This window comes from Lonchura striata, chromosome 1 (assembly GCF_046129695.1).
Source record: "Lonchura striata isolate bLonStr1 chromosome 1, bLonStr1.mat, whole genome shotgun sequence".
NCBI lineage: Eukaryota > Metazoa > Chordata > Aves > Passeriformes > Estrildidae > Lonchura > Lonchura striata.
In genome coordinates, this window is record NC_134603.1 from 155,918,373 (window position 1) to 155,936,252 (window position 17,880).

A 17,880-nucleotide genomic window follows, 5' to 3' on the forward strand; every position below is an offset into this window, starting at 1 on the left:
TTTAACGGTTCTCACTTCTTTGTTGTTTGTTTTCTTTTCCCTGCAGGTAAATTTTATTCTCTTTATCAATATTATCAGAGTCCTCGCAACCAAGCTCCGAGAGACGAATGCAGGGAGGTGCGACTCGAGACAACAGTACAGGTGAGTGTCACCTGTCCTGTCCCCCCCTGGCTGTGGGCAAAGCCCAGGGTGACACTGGTGCTGCCTAAAATAACTTGAAAAGTTTGTTGTCTCCCAAGTGTGGTAATGCAGAATGAGCCAGAACAATTTAAAATTTTCCTAAACCTTTCAAATACAGCCTGCTGGAAGTTAGGGAGGAATTCCAGCTCTTCAGCCAGTTTTTGAACCCAAAGTGCAGAAATAAAACATTGTGCTGTTGAAGGCTGTAAAACTTGTATCAGTTTATTTGCTTATTTTTATTTTCCTCCTGTGCTTTGTTAAGCTTGGCCTATTGGTTAAACCTGCCCTTGAGCGGGTGTTTCAGTGCCTTGGCTGAAATGAAAAAAAGATTCCGATTTCGTTTCATTTTTCATTCGGTTTTCCTTTGTTCTGCCAGCTCGTCTCCCTTGATAATTCAGGTTATTTGTAGCATGGTCAAAAATTGGATGGAAAAATCAGATTGCTGGGACACCACAGCTGCTTCAGAGCTCCCAAGGCTTTTCGGGATCTCCTGGACTGCCCAACAGGACACTTGGGAAGGGGGGAGAGCGGAATGGTTTGGGATGTAAGCCACGAGCTCATTGCTCCCACCCCCCTCTCCGAACACACATTTGAGGCAGGAGGGAGACTTGGCAGGAAAACACCTCCCGGTTCTCCTCGCTGCCCTGTCACGGCTCTGATTTATCCATTTATTTACTTCTCCCTGGCTGAAGCTTTGCCATTAATTACGGTTTGGATGCGGCCTGCTCCTTTTAAAGTGTTAAATTCCCTGGGTGGTTTGGAGGCGCTGGACGGAGGCGGTGCCGGGGATTTCTGGGAGCCATTCCTGCCCTTCCCGATCCCTGCTGCACCCAGGGACTTGCTGGAACCCTTGGCATGAGGTCGAATCCCTCAATTAATGTCACTTCCAGGCAAAGCTGACTCCCTCCAGGGCCAGCCCAGCCAAATACTCCGGGTTTTAGTGCCTCCGTGGATCCCCAGCGCTGATCCGTGCTGAGGTGGAGCTGCTTCCCGACAAAAGGAGCTTTTCCAAGGGATGCTCAAAGCACCTCCTAGGAGCGTCCACCTCTGCTCTGTCCTCTTCCCCTGGATATCTGGAGCAATTCCACTCCCAACTCACCTCCCTCTCCTCCAGATCTGCTCGTTGCACAGGAGACACTGACCCAGGGTGGATTTTCCAGTCTTGCCTCAAGGGAGTGGCTGAGGTTGGAGAAGACCTCTGGAAGTCAGTTCTCCACCCTCCTGCCCAAGCAGTGGCAGCCACTGCAGGTCGTGTAGGACCACGGGAAGATGGAGAGCCATCCTTTAGGGATAAGGGGATTTGATGGATTTCAGTCGGAGCCTGAGGGCTGGAATCGCAGCACGAATTCCTTTCCTTCTTTCCACCTTCCCCTCATGATCCTGACCCAAACCTGGGGCTGGTCAGAGGGTGGAAAAGCCACCTCAGTGATGTCACCCCCAGCGTCACACAGGGACAAGCTGAGGGTTGGACTGGCACATGCTGGAGCATGAACCAACCATTGGAATTCCAGGTGGAATTCCACAGCACCTGTGTAAACATCCCATATCCAAGGGGTCAGGGAGAAAATCACAAGCAACTTGTGCCCAGTGACAAACCTGGCTGGGCTGGGGATGCTGGAGAGGTTTATCCATGCACTAATTCCTTTTTCCCCCTCTTTTCCCTCCTCTTTTTCCCCCTCTTTTTTTTTTCCCTCTTTTTTTTCACCCTCTTTTTTTTCAAATTTTTTCCCCCTCTTTTTTTCCCCTCCTTTTTTCCCCTCTTTCCCCCCCTCTTTTTTCCCCCTCTTTTTTCCCTCTTTTATTTTCCCCCTCTTTTATTTTCCCCTCTTTTATTTCCCCCCCCTTTTATTTCCCCCTCTTTCATTTTCCCCTTCTCTTTAATTTTTCCCCCTCTTTCCCCCCCTCTTTTTTCCCCCCTCTTTTTTCCCTCTTTTATTTTCCCCCTCTTTTATTTTCCCCCTCTTTTATTTCCCCCCCCTTTTATTTCCCCCTCTTTCATTTTCCCCTTCTCTTTATTTTTCCCCTCTTTTATTTCCCCCTCTTTTATTTCCCCCCTCTTTATTTTCTCCCCTCTTTTATTTCCCCCCTCTTTTTTCCCCCCTCTTTATTTTTCCCCCTCTTTATTTTCCCCTCTTTATTTCCCCCCTTTTTTATTTTCCCCCCCTTTTATTTCCCCCTCTTTATTTTCCCCTCTTTATTTCCCCCCTCTTTTATTTTCCCCCTCTTTATTTTTCCCCCTCTTTTTTTTTATCCTCTTTTTCCTCCTTTTCCCCCTCTTTTTTCCTTTTTCTCCCCTTTTTCCCCCGCTTTTTTCCCTGCAGGAAGCTGCTGAAATCTACCCTCGTCCTTATGCCTCTGTTTGGCGTTCACTATATTGTTTTCATGGCTATGCCATACACAGACGTGTCAGGGATTCTTTGGCAAGTTCAAATGCACTATGAAATGCTGTTCAACTCTTTCCAGGTACTGGAACGCCGGGAAAACCTGGGAATTCCAATGGGGAGAGGAGGGAAATGTGGGTGCACGGCTGCCTTTGGGAGCGGGGCTGGGTTTACAGTCCACTAGAATTAATTCTTGAGGGGATTTGAAAACATTTTACCCTCAAATCTGTTTTCTACTTGCAAAATGCAACAAGAAAATGGGAAATCTGTCCAGCAAAAAAATGTTCTTCCCAAAGCACCCCAGGATCCCACTGGCCTCTTGTCCCCTCTTGGCCTCTGCTGGCTCCTTGTCCACCAGGAGCTCCATCCACAGGGAATTTTCCCTGTTCCCTCTCCCGCCCCACTGAACAATCCCACACTTCCACAGCAGGTTCTGAATGTCCCCAGTTTCAGAGAAACCTGGGCGTGCTGGGCAGGAAAGAGACCCAAATTTCCCTAAATTCCCATTAATTTGCTGTTTCTTCCTCCTCCCAGGGATTTTTTGTTGCCATCATATACTGTTTTTGCAATGGAGAGGTGAGTCGTGAATATCTTCATTCCCTCCTTTCCTGGGTTAATTCCACTCCCAGGTGGATGCACATCAGCACATCCTCATTTTTCTGCAACAAACAACTTTATTTTGCAGTCCAAGGTCTCTCAGTCCCAATAAAAAAATTCAAATCCTCATTTTTTTCCGGCAGAAAACCCCCAGGTCAATGTGGCACCGAAAAATGAGCTACTGGAAGCAGCTAATGGAGGAAAAAAAGTAACATTTTTAATTTCCTACCTCAAGCTTAGTGCTGCTTCAGTTCAAATTAGGAAGAAAGATAGATAGAGTCACTGATTGACAAAAAATCTGGATTTTTTTCAGGCTCTTTTGACTTTTTTTTAATCTATTTCCAGAATAATATACTTTAATTTTCTCATTTCCATTCATTCCCTCTATTGCTGCTAATTAAGAAAGTGGATAGTCAGTGGCTGCACCCCACGGAAGAACTTCCAGAGACTGGCATCAAATGAAATTTATGGATTTTAAAGGGAATTTATGACCTAAATTTATGTATTTTAAGGGGAATTTATGACCTAAACTTATGGATTTTAAGGGGAAATTAAACTACAAAATCACTGTTTGTGTTCTGCAGATGAAACAAGGATAAAAACTAAGGGGGATTGATCTCATCCTAAATTTAGCAATCTATGTTAGACCCAGTCTAAAATTCCCATCCTAGGGAAATTTCTCAGGATTCAGGTGCCTCTCAAGGTAGTTTTCCCACTGACACTTGATTTTTATGGGACATTGAGACAATTCCCTCCCGGATGTGCTGCTCTCCATCCCTTAACCCCTGGGCATCCCTCACCTTTCCGACCAGAGATTTTCAGCCGTTCAAACTTCCCAGTGTCCAATATTTAATCGATATTGCAGATTTAATGTGAATTCATCGTTCTTTCCAATTCCACGGAATCACAGAATCTCCTGATTTGGAAGGGACCCATAAAGACCATGAAATTCCAAGTCCCCCACAGAGTTTCCCACCCATTCCATCCACATTTTCCCAGCATTTTCCTTCTCCCACTCACAGGGTTTTTTCCCCCTCCTTTTTTTTTTTTTTTTTTTTTAATCCCCTCAGGTCCAAGCAGAAATAAAGAAGTCATGGAGCAGGTGGACTTTAGCACTTGACTTTAAAAGGAAAGCCCGGAGTGGGAGCACAACCTACAGTTATGGACCAATGGTTTCCCACACCAGCATCACAAATGTAGCCACCAGAGGGGCGCTTGCCCTGCACCTCAACACGAGACTTATTCCAGGGACCCTCAACGGCCACCGGAATTTGCCAGGTTATGTGAAAAATGGCTCCATTTCAGAGAATTCCATGCCTTCCTCCGGCCCGGAGCAGTACAACAAAGATGAGGAGTACCTGAACGGCTCCGGGCTTTACGATGGAGACAGACCCACGGTCCTTGTGGAAGAGGAGAGAGAGACAGTGATGTAAAGACAGGAGGAGGGGAACAAAAAAATCAGCCAAAGGATGCACAGAAGGTTCCTGGAGAGCATTTAGTGGGAAAAGACCATCAGGCCATGCAGCGGATTCCAAGGGTTTCCATGCAGCTCCTCTGTTCCGTGGAATGACAGATTAAGTTATTTGGGGGGGGGAAACAAATAAGTGAGCCACCGACGTGGCCAGCGGGTGATGCCATCCATGAATTCCGTGATCCAGGTTCTCCTGGTGACAACAGAGCTCTCCAGACCTGCTGGACACCGGAGATGCCGGGAGCTCGCCGGGGAGGGCTGCAAAGCCCTGCGCGGTCCTTGGATCCCTCGGAGAGTTGGGGTGGCCAAGGAAGACAGGAGCGTCCCCCGGGAAGGCAGGAGGCGTGCAGGGAGGGTGCAGTGCCATCGTCCTGGGAGGGGACAAGCCACCCTGGGAGGGGACAAGCCACCCTGGGGGTCCGTGGCTTGGGTTTGGTTTGTTCTCTGCCTGTGGATCTGCCTGGTGACACACACAGAGTTGGGGAAGGCCCCGTGATCCGTCGGTCACGCGTTGGGTACGACCAGCCCCGTGGTCCTCTTCCCTTGGGAATTCTCACTCCTCTGGGGTGGGGAGGGTTAACAGCTCGTGGATGCAGGAAGGGTTTGTCCTCTCCTTTCCCTGAGTCCTGGGAGCAAGGCAGGAGTCGGGACAATTTTAGGGTTGGATGTGGTTATCGGAATGTGCGGCATTCCTGCTCTTCCAGAGGGGCAGGTGAAGAGGGAACCACCAAGGGCACGGAATTTGCACATCCCAGAGCGGTGGTTGTGGCTAAAATCAGCTCCCAGGGCGGAGAACTCAGCCCTCCCTTTTTGTGGGTGCCCCTGGAAAGCGGCTTCCATCCTGTCTTAAATCTCGGGATTGTTCCTTGCTCTGCCCTCTGAATGTCCTGGTCCACGGGGTCATGGAATTCTGGGATGGTTTGGGTTGGAAGAGACCTTAAAGGTCACCTCATTCCACCCCCTGCCATGGCAGGGACACCTCCCACTGTCCCAGGCTGCTCCAAGCCCTGTCCAGCCTGGCCTTGGGCACTGCCAGGGATGGAGTATCCACAGTTTCTCTGGACAATTAATCCAAACCCTAATGAGGAGAAAGATTCCACCAGCAGCAGCCAGCTGCTCTTCTGAGGGCTAATTAAGGATTAATTTCCCCAAACTCTGAAGGAAGTCAGGAAGAGCAGGTGGGATCCTGACTTTGTGTCCCACATCTTTATCAACCTCTCAGATTAGGGCCTGACCAAAGCCCGGCGGAATCCAGGGAAAAATCTCCTCCCTTTGACGAGTCCAAGGTTTGGATTCACACCTGGTGGGGGATGTGGTGACTGTGAGGTTCTGACAGGAGCTGGAGCTCCTCCCCATCTATTGGAGGTTACAGAATCCCAGAATCCCTGAGGTTGGAAAAGCCCTCCAAGGTCATCAAGTCTGATCTGTGCCCGATGCCCACCAGAGCTCTGAGTGCCAGATCCAGGAATTCCTTGGACACCTCCAGGGATGGGCACTCCAAACCTCCCTGGCAGCTCCTTCCAAGGCCTGACCACCCTTTCCTTGGAGAAATTCCTCCTGGTGTCCAACCTGAACCTCCCTGGCACAGCCTGAGGCCGGTCCCTCTTGTCCTGAACAGAAATCTTTGGCAGCCAATATTTATTTGTGATGTTCTTTTCTTGTTTAGCCTCATCAAAAGAAGTCAAACCTCATCATAACAATTTCCCACCAAATAAGAGTTATCAAAATATCAACTTTTCAAAACTTAATCCTTTTTGCCGCTCTCTTCTTATACCCCTCCTGATTTTCTGGCTCAAAGACATTTCTAAGTTATCATTTCACTGCTGGAACAAAGCAAAAATACCAAAAAACCCCAACCAGTGACTCACTCTTTGCTTGTGTTTATTACTCAAGATTGAGAACATTTGACAAACCCTCAGAAATTTAAGGAATCAGCAAAAGCCATAAATTTATTTATAAGCAAACATATCCCCCCTCCTAAAACACAGCTCTCACTGAAATGAAATCAATACTGGATTATTTAGGATTAAAATAAAAATTACAGGCACTAGGGTTGTGCAGGGGGAAGAAATATTTTTTTAAATACTTTGAATTGCGAATCATAAATAGATTTTTATTTCCTGGATGTTTTTGTGCATGGGCAACATCCGTGTAAAAATTGGGATAATGCTGACCCCAAAACAGGGGGAAAACTGCCACCAAGGCCCAGCAGGATCTGCTTGTCACAGTGTGCTCCCATCATTCCTGGTCCCAAACTCTTGATTGAGTGTATGGATCAGGATTATCTCGAGATCCAGGGTCACCCCTCCTGGATTTTAGTGAGGAAGAATCAGAGCTGGGATGTCTGGAAAGAAAGAAGAAGCCCCAGTTTGAGGGTGGGATTTGCCCTGGAAGGACAAATGGAATGATCCTGTTGGGGCTTAGCCAGAGCCTCTGGATCCAGAGCAGGCTCCTCTTCCCTTCCTCCATCACCAGGGGCTGAGGACATTTCCCAGGGAGTTTGTCCCCATCCGAAGGTCTGAGTCCCCCTGGGATAACATTCCCTCCCCTGTGGGATTTTCCTGTGGAAACACAGCCCCAAAGGCCACGGGAAACAGAAACCGTGGAGGGGAGGATTCATTTGTTCAGGATTCACCCGCTACCCTCCACAAATCCTGCAGGAATCACAGGGGCTGTGCCCACCCTGGTTCAGATCCAACATGGGATCGTGGAGTGGAGAGAGCAGATTGGAGCTGGGGTGTAGCAAACAGCATGGAGTCATTGCCATGGAATTGTTGTCATGGAATCATTGCCATGGAATCGTTGTCACGGAATCGTTGCCATGGAATCGTTGCCACGGAATCGTTGCCATGGAATCGTTGTCACGGAATCGTTGTCACGGAATCATCCCAGAACGAGTTGGGTTGGGAAGGACCTTAAAGCCCATCTCATTCCATGGGCAGGGACACCTTCCACTATCCCAGGTTGCCCCAAGCCCTGTCCACCTTGGAAAGTAGGGGAAGAAACTTTCCCAAGTTCACTTCCAGGAGGAGGAAAAGATCCCAAAGAGCTGTTCCCTGTTTTTCCCTAGTTTTCCCTCCTCCTTTGTGCCAGACCTGTGCCTGTCTAATTCTCATCCTAGAAAACACCTGGAAATACTCCATGGAGTATTTCCATGGAACCTCTCACTTCCCCAAGCCGAGCTGTGCATTGCAGTCTTCCGGCTGACTGGCTCACACGGAATCTCCCTGGAATCTCTTGGATCATCATCCTCTTCTCCAGAGCCACGTGTTGGGCTCGGACAGGGAATCTCACCCCTGGCAGGTTCCTCTATTGTTCCTCTTCTATTCCCATCCACAGCAGCAGAGTTCTCCTTGGGATTCCTTGCTCCATGATCCCGCTCTTTTCTGGGATTTGACAGCTGTTTAATCTTCCTTTTATTTCTTTGGGATGAGTTTTGGCAGCAGTTTCACCAGTCCTGCTCCTCCTGGATAAGTTTTCCTGCATTCTCCATTCCCCTTGGTCCGAGTTCGGATGAGATCATGTCTTGTCCTACCCCTCATCATTCCTCAACTCTGCTGCTTGTCTTGTTCTGGAGCCAAAAATGTTCACAAAGATCTCCAAAAGTCAAATTTTTTAGCCAGGGATTGGCTTTGTTTTTCTGTTTATGGGCAATCAGCTGGAGGTCAGGGAACATCCACAGTGCTGGGAAGAATTTCCCACTTTTTAAACCAGGAAAATCCACAGAGAGGGAAGATCTCCAAAGTTTTTATTCCTCTTGGTTGTCTTGATAAACTTGGTGACTGAAAGGGCTTTTAATTTAAGATTCTGATGTTTCAAAAAGTTAAGAAACCTCATTTATAGGTTGGGTTTACATGTCCTCCTCGCTTTTCCCAAGTCCTCCTTGATGTTCTCAGGTCCTCCTCGGTGTTTCCAGGTCCTCCTCAGTGTTTCCAGGTCCTCCTTGATGATTCCAGGTCCTCCTTGGTGTTCCCAGGTCCTTCTTGGTGTTCCCAAGTCCTCTTCTGTGTTCCCATGTCCTCCTCAGTGTTCCCAGGTCCTCCTCGGTATTTCTAGGTCCTCCTCACTGTTCCCAGGTCCTTCTCTGTGTTTCCAAGTCCTCCTTGATGTTTCCAAATCCTCCTTGGTGTTCCCAAGTCCTCCTTCATGTTTCTAAGTCCTCCTTGATGTTTCCAGGTCCATCTTGGTGTTCCCAGGTCCTCCTCAGTGTTCCCAAATCCTCCTCGATGTTCCCAAATCCTCCTCGGTGTTCCCAAATCCTCCTCAGTGTTCCCAGGTCCTCCTCGGTGTTCCCAGGTTCTCCTCAGTGTTTCCCAGGTCCTCCTCAGTGTTTTCCAGGTCCTCGTCAGTGTTCCCAAGTCCTCCTCAGTGTTTCCCAGGTCCCCCTCCATGTTCCCAGGTCCTCCTCGGTATTTCTAGGTCCTCCTCACTGTTCCCAGGTCCTCCTCTGTGTTTCCAAGTCCTCCTTGGTGTTCCCAAATCCTCCTTGGTATTCCCAGGTCCTCCTCAGTGCTCCCAGGTCCTCCTCCGTGTTTTGAAATCCTTCTCGGTGTTTCCAGGTCCATCTTGGTGTTCCCAAGTCCTCCTCAGTGTTCCCAAGTCCTCCTCAGTGTTCCCAAATCCTCCTCGATGTTCCCAAATCCTCCTCGGTGTTCCCAAATCCTCCTCGGTGTTCCCAGGTTCTCCTCAGTGTTTCCCAGGTCCTCCTCAGTGTTTCCCAGGTTCTCCTCAGTGTTTCCCAGGTCCTCCTCGGTGTTCCCAGGTTCTCCTCAGTGTTTCCCAGGTTCTCCTCAGTGTTTCCCAGGTCCTCCTTGGTGCCCCCAGATCCTCCTTCGCCATTTAAAGCTCAGAGGCATTTAAAGCTCCAGATGTGCTTCAGTTAGCAATTAACTCCAAACTAATTTGCTGTCAAGGCTTCTAATGGCCCTTGGTAAATCTCCTAATCCTGGTTTTCCTTCCCTCGGTGCTGACAGGAATCCTCACTGGCTGCTCTTTGCTCTCTAAGAGGTTTGGGACTGTTTGGAGACAGGCTTTTCTTCTGGGACTCTCTTCCCACACTTCAATTCTTTTTTCCCAACTGTCCCTCCAAAACAACCTCAAAAACTTATTTAAATAACTTAATTCAGGATTTAATTTCCCCTTTTAAGTGGGTGCAAATTTGGCTGGAGGAAAGTGTTCGTGGTTCAAAGCCAATCTCAACTGGCAGTTCCCAAAGCAATCCAGAGCTTTGGGATGGGAATGTGATTTCCTTGGATCATCTGGGTCTCGCTGTACTTGTCACACCTGGGGCAGAGTTCAGGTATCCCAAGGTGGGAGATGACTCCCCAGTAGTCCTAAATCTTGGTGGATTTATGGGAAAAGGGCACAGAGAGCAGGGAAAACGCTCGTGTTTGTGCCCCACTCCAGGAGGATTTCAAACAACAAAATAGAAATCTTAGCCTATTTTTGTTTATTTTCTGGGGCCCTGCTGAGTGCTCTGCTGGGCTCTGGACAGTGTCTGGAATTCTGATTTTTCCCAATTCTCTGTCCTGGATAAAACCTCTCCAGGGAGTGGGCAGAGATGTTCTGAGCTGGGTTCTGGGGCAGGACAGCTGGAAGAAGCTCCGATGTGGATTTGATATTCCTTGGGATGAGGCAGGAGCTGCACGGCTGAGGGGAACTGGGGTAACTCAGAGCAGTGAAAAGGCAGAACAGCTCTGGAGATAAAGCACAGCTCAGAACTCATGTGCAATGTGCAGAATGGATTTCAAATCCAGCTTCCAACTGCAGCTCCAGAAATGCTGTGCTGAGAATTACAGACCAGGCTCAGTGTTGGGATTAAATCCAAGGACACCCAATGATCAGCTGGACATAAAACAATACCATTTATCTGTTCCTTTCCTTTCCTTTCCTTTCCTTTCCTTTCCTTTCCTTTCCTTTCCTTTCCTTTCCTTTCCTTTCCTTTCCTTTCCTTTCCTTTCCTTTCCTTTCCTTTCCTTTCCTTTCCTTTCCTTTCCTTTCCTTTCCTTCCCTTCCCTTCCCTTCCCTTCCCTTCCCTTCCCTTCCCTTCCCTTCCCTTCCCTTCCCTTCCCTTCCCTTCCCTTCCCTTCCCTTCCCTTCCCTTCCCTTCCCTTCCCTTCCCTTCCCTTCCCTTCCCTTCCCTTCCCTTCCCTTCCCTTCCCTTCCCTTCCCTTCCCTTCCCTTCCCTTCCCTTCCCTTCCCTTCCCTTCCCTTCCCTTCCCTTCCCTTCCCTTCCCTTCCCTTCCCTTCCCTTCCCTTCCCTTCCCTTCCCTCCCTTGCATGTAAAGTCGGATCCTCCAGCTTTTCCCACTGTTTTCCAAGTTTCCAGTAGCCCCAGAGCACACAAAGTTCCCAATAATATCAACATTTTGCCAGGATTTGGGAGTCAAGCGGAGGAAAGATGATCCCAAGGGAGCATTAAAAGAAACATTAACTCAGGTTCCTCTGAAATCTTTCCCACGGAGCAGGGAAGAGTCTCCAGCCCAGCATTTCACCCTCCAAGTGAACTCCTGTTTTCCTCAAGGATCCAGACTCTGTGTTCCAGAGTTCCCAGGAATCTTTCCAGCACATCCAGGGGTTTGGGATTAGAGCTGATGCAATGTTAAATATTCTTGTTTAATTTGAGCTTCACCTTCTCATCTGCTCCTGCAGTTTCTGCACCCAGCCGTGGGTCGGCGATTCTGGTTGGAGTCGATGATCCAAAGGGGCTTTTCCAATCTCAGCAATTCCCTGATTCTCCGATAAACCTCCTTGGGGAACACTTGTCCCTCGGGCTGCCTTTGCACTTGTGGCACATCCCAAAATCTGCCCCCAGAGAGGCATTTCCAGGATTTCCAGGGCTGGAAATCAGCTGAGGGATTGGCAGGGGCCAGGAATGAATGGAAAAATTCTGGAAAACTCACCCAGTTAATCAGAAGTAGCTCCAATAAATCTGACTTCTTTCCATGCAGACAGATCTGACAGGGGTAAATTAGTGCTTAATTAGGATTTCTCCTAATTGGAGGAATATTAAGACAGCAAAAGGGGGAAGGTGGGGTGTGACAAAGTCAGTACAAATTCCTCTTTCTCTTCATCCTCACTGCCACTTCTTCTATTTTTTCACTGGAAAAAAATACGTAAATTAGAGAAAACTGTACTTGAGAACACAGAATTCCAACCCATTTTTCCTGGGTCCCACAGAGTAACTTCTCCATTTGACTGGAGTAATGATCTTCCTGGCACATTAACTAGAGAATTCAATTGAATTTAATTATTTCCCTGGACTGGGGGTTAATGATGGGGTGTGCAAAACCAGAGGTGCTGGCACAATTTTGGATGAAATCCTGATCCCGGGAAAATCAAAACCGAGGTGTCTATTGATTTCCATGGAGTGGCCTTCCCCCATAAATTCTGAAGAGGAAAAGGGGAATTATTCAAATAAATTCCCTGTTCCCATAACCTTAATTGGCACTGGGATTTCAGGGTGTGTTTATCCTTTAGGTCCAGAATCCAGCAGGATCCCTGACATCCAGACACAGAAGAAGGGGCAGCTTCATCTCCTAAAATTCTTCACTTTCTCTTGGTATCAGCTTCCCCATGGAGAGATTTAGGATGTGGGAGATACTTGGGTGGAATTAAAATCTTTGGGATGGAGGGATCAGTGTGTGCCTGGTTTCCAAAATGCCCAGGGTTGCATCCTCTGAAACAGGGATACATAATCCACCGGAAAGGCACCTTAAGCCCAGCTGGACTGAAGGGTGGTCCAAGCAGGCAGGCTCAGGTGCCTGAGGAGGAGACAAAACCATGAGAAGCAGCACTGATTTAAAGCAGAGCTTTATGAGACATGAGCCAGCCTAAATATAGACCTGAGCTCTTCTTGCCAGGCCAGTCTTTTTCCTCATCCTCTGTCCAAAGAAATCCTTCTCCCTTGAGAGCTGCAGGAAAGGAGGAACCAGAGAAGCCCAGGATGGGTTTAGGTCGGAAAGGAGCTTAGAAACCACCCAGTTCCAGTCCCGTGGGACTATCCCAGGTTCTCCAAGCCCTGTCCAGCGTGGCCTTGGACAAGAAGCCTTCTGTTGTTAAAGGTGGGATCTTTGGAAGGCCAGGCTGGATGAGGTGGAGCTGGTGGGACAGGGGTGTTGGGAGGAAGAGGAGGGACAGGCACAGCCGAGCACCAAACCCATCCCGCATTCCCAATCCTTTGCCGAGCTCTTCCCGTCGGGATCCATGAGGAGACAAACCTGCTGCTGAACACCTTTGCTTCATCCCAGCAGCTTCATGGTGATCCAGCCCTGGTGGTCACCACAAGTCACGGGGTCTGGGCTTTGGGAAAAGGCGTTTTTCCAGGATATTGGCTCCTTCTTCCACTCGGGGCAGGAGGGAGAGGAGCAGGGGTGTGTTTGTCCCTCTGCAACACTGAAGTTTCAAGACCTTGTTCCCCTCCAGAGGAGGGACAAACCCAAAAAACTACAGGATAAAGGTGTGATTCCAGGGGCATTGCCCTGTGTGTGTCTCCAGGCAGGAATCTGGTTTACATTCCTCCACTTCTGCTTTCTGCATGGACCAAAGTAACGAGCGGGAAAAGGCAAACCACAGGTGTATGTAAAAGGGAATTCCAATAAAAAAGAAGCCTTTATTGATTCTCATGGAATCTTTCTCCCGTGTCTTCTCCTGTCTCTTGGACTCAGACCCTCAAAAGTCCTGTTGGGAGCGCTTGGATGGATGTGGGTTAATTATTCCTCTGGGTTCTTGAGGAAGGAGCTCCATGGGATCCTGCAGTTCATTAAGGACACCGAAAGATGGGAGCGAGTTTCTCTGGGATTCCTTCAGGAAAATCTCACAGTGGGCGGCTTCAAATCCTCCTTAGGCTTGTGATTTTCAGGAGCACTGGGAACAACCCAGGTCAGCTCCCATCCGTGTTTCCAGGAGTTCTGGAGATGTTATCCCACTGCTGACATCCTTACGCCTGGTTTGGCTCCTTCACTCAGAGAATCCCAGAATGGTTTGGGTTGGAAGGGATGATCCAGTGCCACCCCCTGCCATGGACAGGGACACTTCCCACTATCCCAGGCCGCTCCCAGCCCTGTCCAACCTGGATATAAGAAGGGCCCCAGTCTCACTGAAATAAAATCCATCACTGAACCAGGCCTCGTGAAGTTGCGGATTCTGGAGCCATTTTGTTTTGGGATGACTAATCCAGAAGGGAAGGGCTGCAGGAGGAGTGAATTCCAGGGAGGGTTTGATGGTATTGAGCAGCCAAAGCAGTGGGAATGACATTCTGCTAAGGACTGCCTCAGTTTCCCTGGGATTGTGTTTCACATTTACAGGAGGAGCAGCATCTGCTCGTGCCCTGTTCCAGCCTCCTCCGTGTATGGGTCAGAGCTCCAGGGGATCCATGAGGTGCCCCAAATCCCAGAGGAGCTTCCTTCAAAACAGACGGCTCCGTGCTGTGGGAAGGACAAAAAGGACGTTTGGCCAGTTCAGCTTTTCCTACTGTTTTCTGTTTATTCCTCAATTTCTCCTGAATTCTCCAGCTGGGATTTAGGGCCACGCTCAGGGAGATGCTGTGCAGCCTTTTATCCAGGGAAACTTCAGGAAAACAATGTGGGAAAGGCTCAGTCTTAACGTGAGGGGAAGGGAAGGCTCAGATTTACTGAACTGAGTCTTCCAATAAATTGTTTTCCACAGGATTGCTTCATGGAAGTGGGCCTGGAGTGATCCCTCTGTGATCTGTGATGGCCAGGACTGGGATAAGGGTTTTAAACTAAATAAGGGAAGATTCAGACTGGATAAAATGAAGATAATTTTGAGGTGAAAGTGGGGAGGGGCTGGGGTGGATTTCCCAGAGAATTTGTGACTGCCCCTGGACCCCAGGTAGTATCCAGGCCAGGCTGGACATGAACCATGGATAATTTTCCCACTGGGAAACATGGATTTCAGTCTGAAACAGGGGTTTCAGATTTTCAACAGCTCTCTCTCAAAGAACAAAACCTTTGGAAAACATTTTCCATTTCTCTTTGCTCCGGGGAATGCCACAAGAATTAACAAGTAATATCAGCTCCGCTGAAGGGCCTTCATCTGCTCCTGGAAAGGAGGGAACATCCAGGCAGCCCCTGGAAAAGAGGGAACATCCAAGCAGCCAAACTTGGAGCAAGAAAATGAAATTTCATCCAAGCGCTGTCTGTTTGGAACCAACAGCCCTTGGAGAGGGGAAGGGTCGAGGTGTGCCAAAGTGCTGAGGAACAGCTGGATTCCATACGGAGCAGGCTTTCTGCAGGAATCCTGCTGGATGCAGGGATGGGCAATGGTTTCCCTGGAGCAGCAGGTGGATCACAAAGCACGTTCCGAGCCGGTTCACCTGGGAGGGATGAGGGGCTTCGGTGAGGGGGCAAATGGAGGGGGTAAATTGAGGCTGTGGATGCAGCAGGGTGGGAGCCAACCCGGCCGTTCCACGAGTCCATCCGGAGCCTATCCCTGAGTTCCAGCACCCAAACAGCTCGTGCAATATTCCTTGGATGTATTTGATCCTGTCTGGGAGATGGCAAAGCAGTGAAATCACCGTGGTAAAGGAGGAGCCTGGAATTTTTATTTCGAAAGGCTCTGTTCAACCTGGAACTCTCTTTTGAAAGGCTGCTCGCTCCCGGTGGATGCAGTTCCTATGAGTTTGGGAAGGATATGAGAGGGATGGAGAACCTTTCCTATGAGGAAAGGCTGGGAGAGTTGGGAATGTTCAGCCTGGAGAGGAGAAGCTCTGGGTTGACCACATTGTGGCCTTCCAGATCCTGAAGGAGCAACCAGAAAGATGGAGAGAGAACATTCCCAAGGGATGGAGGGACAGGGCACAGGGAATGGCTTCAAACTGAAAGGGAGTAGCTTTAGATGGGATTTTGGGATGGAATCATTCCCTGGGAATGTGGGGAGGCCCTGGCACAGGTTCCCAGAGAAGCTGCAGCTGCCCCTTGAGGACTGGAAATTTCATTTGGATTTTGAGGGAAATCTGCCCTCTCTGAGAACAACCACAGGGCTCCAGGAGAAGAATCCTGAATTTTCCAAAATTCTCTTGGAAAAGCTGCAGTAAATTCAGAGGAACCAGCAAGGCCTGAAGGGCAGCGAGAATTATTTGAGGGAGTGTCTGGCGGGGAAAAGCCGAAGGGAAAGAAGACACGAGACCAATCCCGAGGGATCCATCGGATCCAAACCAATCCTTGTTTGTTATCATGCACATTCCCTTTGTCAGCTCCTATCTGCCGGCAGGACGCCGCCGGATCCGGAGGAAAAACAACTTTGGTGCATTCCGAATCACTTTCCTTGACGAAAACAGCTAAGGGATGTGGGGAACAGAGTCTTGAGTTTCAGGCAGAAAAAAAGAATCCAACGTTAAACAGCTGGAATGCTGCCACGGGAATGGTGAAAATCCCTCCTTCCCCCAGTCCCACTGTTATTCCCAGCAGGTTTTGACTTCTCTTGGATTTGGCTCTGTCCTGCCTCGTCCGTTCATCCTCCCTCCAACACCTGCCCTGATCTTGGTGTGGGACTGGGGTAAAGGAACTTCCATAAATCTCCGTGTGCATCCAAGATCTTGAGAGGTGGGAGTCCTGGGGAGGGTCCCGAAACACGAGGGGTTTTACGAGATGGAAAAATTGTAAAAATGGATTGGTTCAGAAAAAAGGACTTGGGATTTTTCTAGTCCAAACCAGAACATGCTGAAAATTCAGGATGATTCCTAATAAAGGTTTGTTTCCAATCATTTCATGGAGCACTATAAAAATCAGGATGTTGTTGTTATTATTATTATTATTATTATTATTATTATTATTAGTCCTTCAAGTTTGACATCAAGGTCTCCATGCCTCCAAATCACTGAAATTCTGGGAATGTCAGCTGTGTAATTGACTCTCAAATTTTAATCAGACTGGATTCTCTAATTGTCCCCAAACACAGCGCAATGGAGACATGGGGGGGGATACTGAGGGACAGTGACATCACTGAGGTCAAATTTGGGGATTAAATTATCCCATCTCTTTTAAATCCCACAAACCCACATGAGGATGTTTGGGGAATTTTATTACAGAGACAAAACTGGCTTTTATTCGCTGCCCAGACAACTCTTTTACAACAGGTAATAAACAACCTTATTTTTATCCTTTGATTGGATTAACTTCTGGATCAAATCCAATTCATGGGCAGCTCTCATCTCCAAACATCTCTGATTAGTTTATGCTGTCTGAAATTATTCATTTCCTCAATAAAATGCTTTTCCCTGGTAAATTCTGTATATTTGATACATCTCCAGCTTCGTTGGCCCTGTACAGGGCAGAAGAAGCTTTTCCATCCCCCAGCATCACGAGATTCCATGAAATCTCCCTCTGGAGCAGAGTGAGGAGGTTTTATCCTCATTCTCAGGGCTTTGGACACCCAAAAAATTCCAGCCATCTCCAATCATTTCCCTTTGTGCTTTTCCCTGTCTTTGCCATGCTTATATCCAGCCCAATCCACAGGGGAGATTTCCAAGAACCTGGAAGACATTAAAGGCCTAAATCCTTATAAAATCCTATACAAATTGATGCTTTGCACTCCTGAATTTTCCCTGGAAAATGTTACCGATGGCATTTTCCAAATTCCGTTTCTCCTCATCACACCGACTTCCCAAGGTATTTATGGGAGCACCAACTGCTCTTATTCCCACCTGGATACCTTCAACAGGCGAATTAAACCCAAACCACATTTATTTTGTTCTCTCTTCCCAGGCAGGAATTGAACCCTGGAAAATTCCCTCAAAGGGGCAGAGGTTAAAGATCCTTTGTTCCCTGAAAATCTGGGAGATTCCTGGTGCCACCACCAAAGGAAAACAGGAGCCAGCCTGGCCACAGCAGAAGGGTGGGAATCACCACATCTCCAGAATGGGAAAGACATGGATCTGCTGGAGCAGGTCCAGAGGAGGCCACGGAGTTGCTCCAAGGGTAGGAGATGCTCTGGAGCCAGGCTGGGAGAGCTGGGAATGTTCTCCTGGAAAAGGGAAGGTTCCAGGCAGAGCTCAGAGCCCTTCCAGGGCCTGAAGGGGCTCCAGGAGAGCTGGAGAAGGACTGGGGACAAGGATGGAGGGACAGGACACAGGGAATGGATGGATGGGAGATTGGGAATTGGGAATTCCTGGCTGGGATGGAATTCCCAGAGCAGCTGTGGCTGCCCCTGGATCCCTGGGAGTGTCCAAGGCCAGGCTGGAGCAGCCTGGGGCAGTGGGAGGTGTCCCTGCCCATGGAATGATCCTTATGA

The 17,880-nt window shown here is 48.6% G+C and overlaps 1 protein-coding gene across 1 annotated transcript in view; it reads left to right on the top strand.

Annotated features, from left to right (window-relative positions):
* Nucleotides 1–4,693, top strand: part of PTH1R (parathyroid hormone 1 receptor) — an 89,618-nt gene extending 84,925 nt beyond the window's left edge. The window contains exons 10-13 of the mRNA XM_077781366.1: nt 47–141; nt 2,502–2,643; nt 3,096–3,137; nt 4,229–4,693. Of these exons, the coding sequence (XP_077637492.1) occupies nt 47–141; nt 2,502–2,643; nt 3,096–3,137; nt 4,229–4,591 (642 nt within the window). The 3' untranslated portion in view covers nt 4,592–4,693. The remainder of the gene's footprint in view (nt 1–46; nt 142–2,501; nt 2,644–3,095; nt 3,138–4,228) is intronic.
* Nucleotides 4,694–17,880: the final 13,187 nt, after the last annotated feature.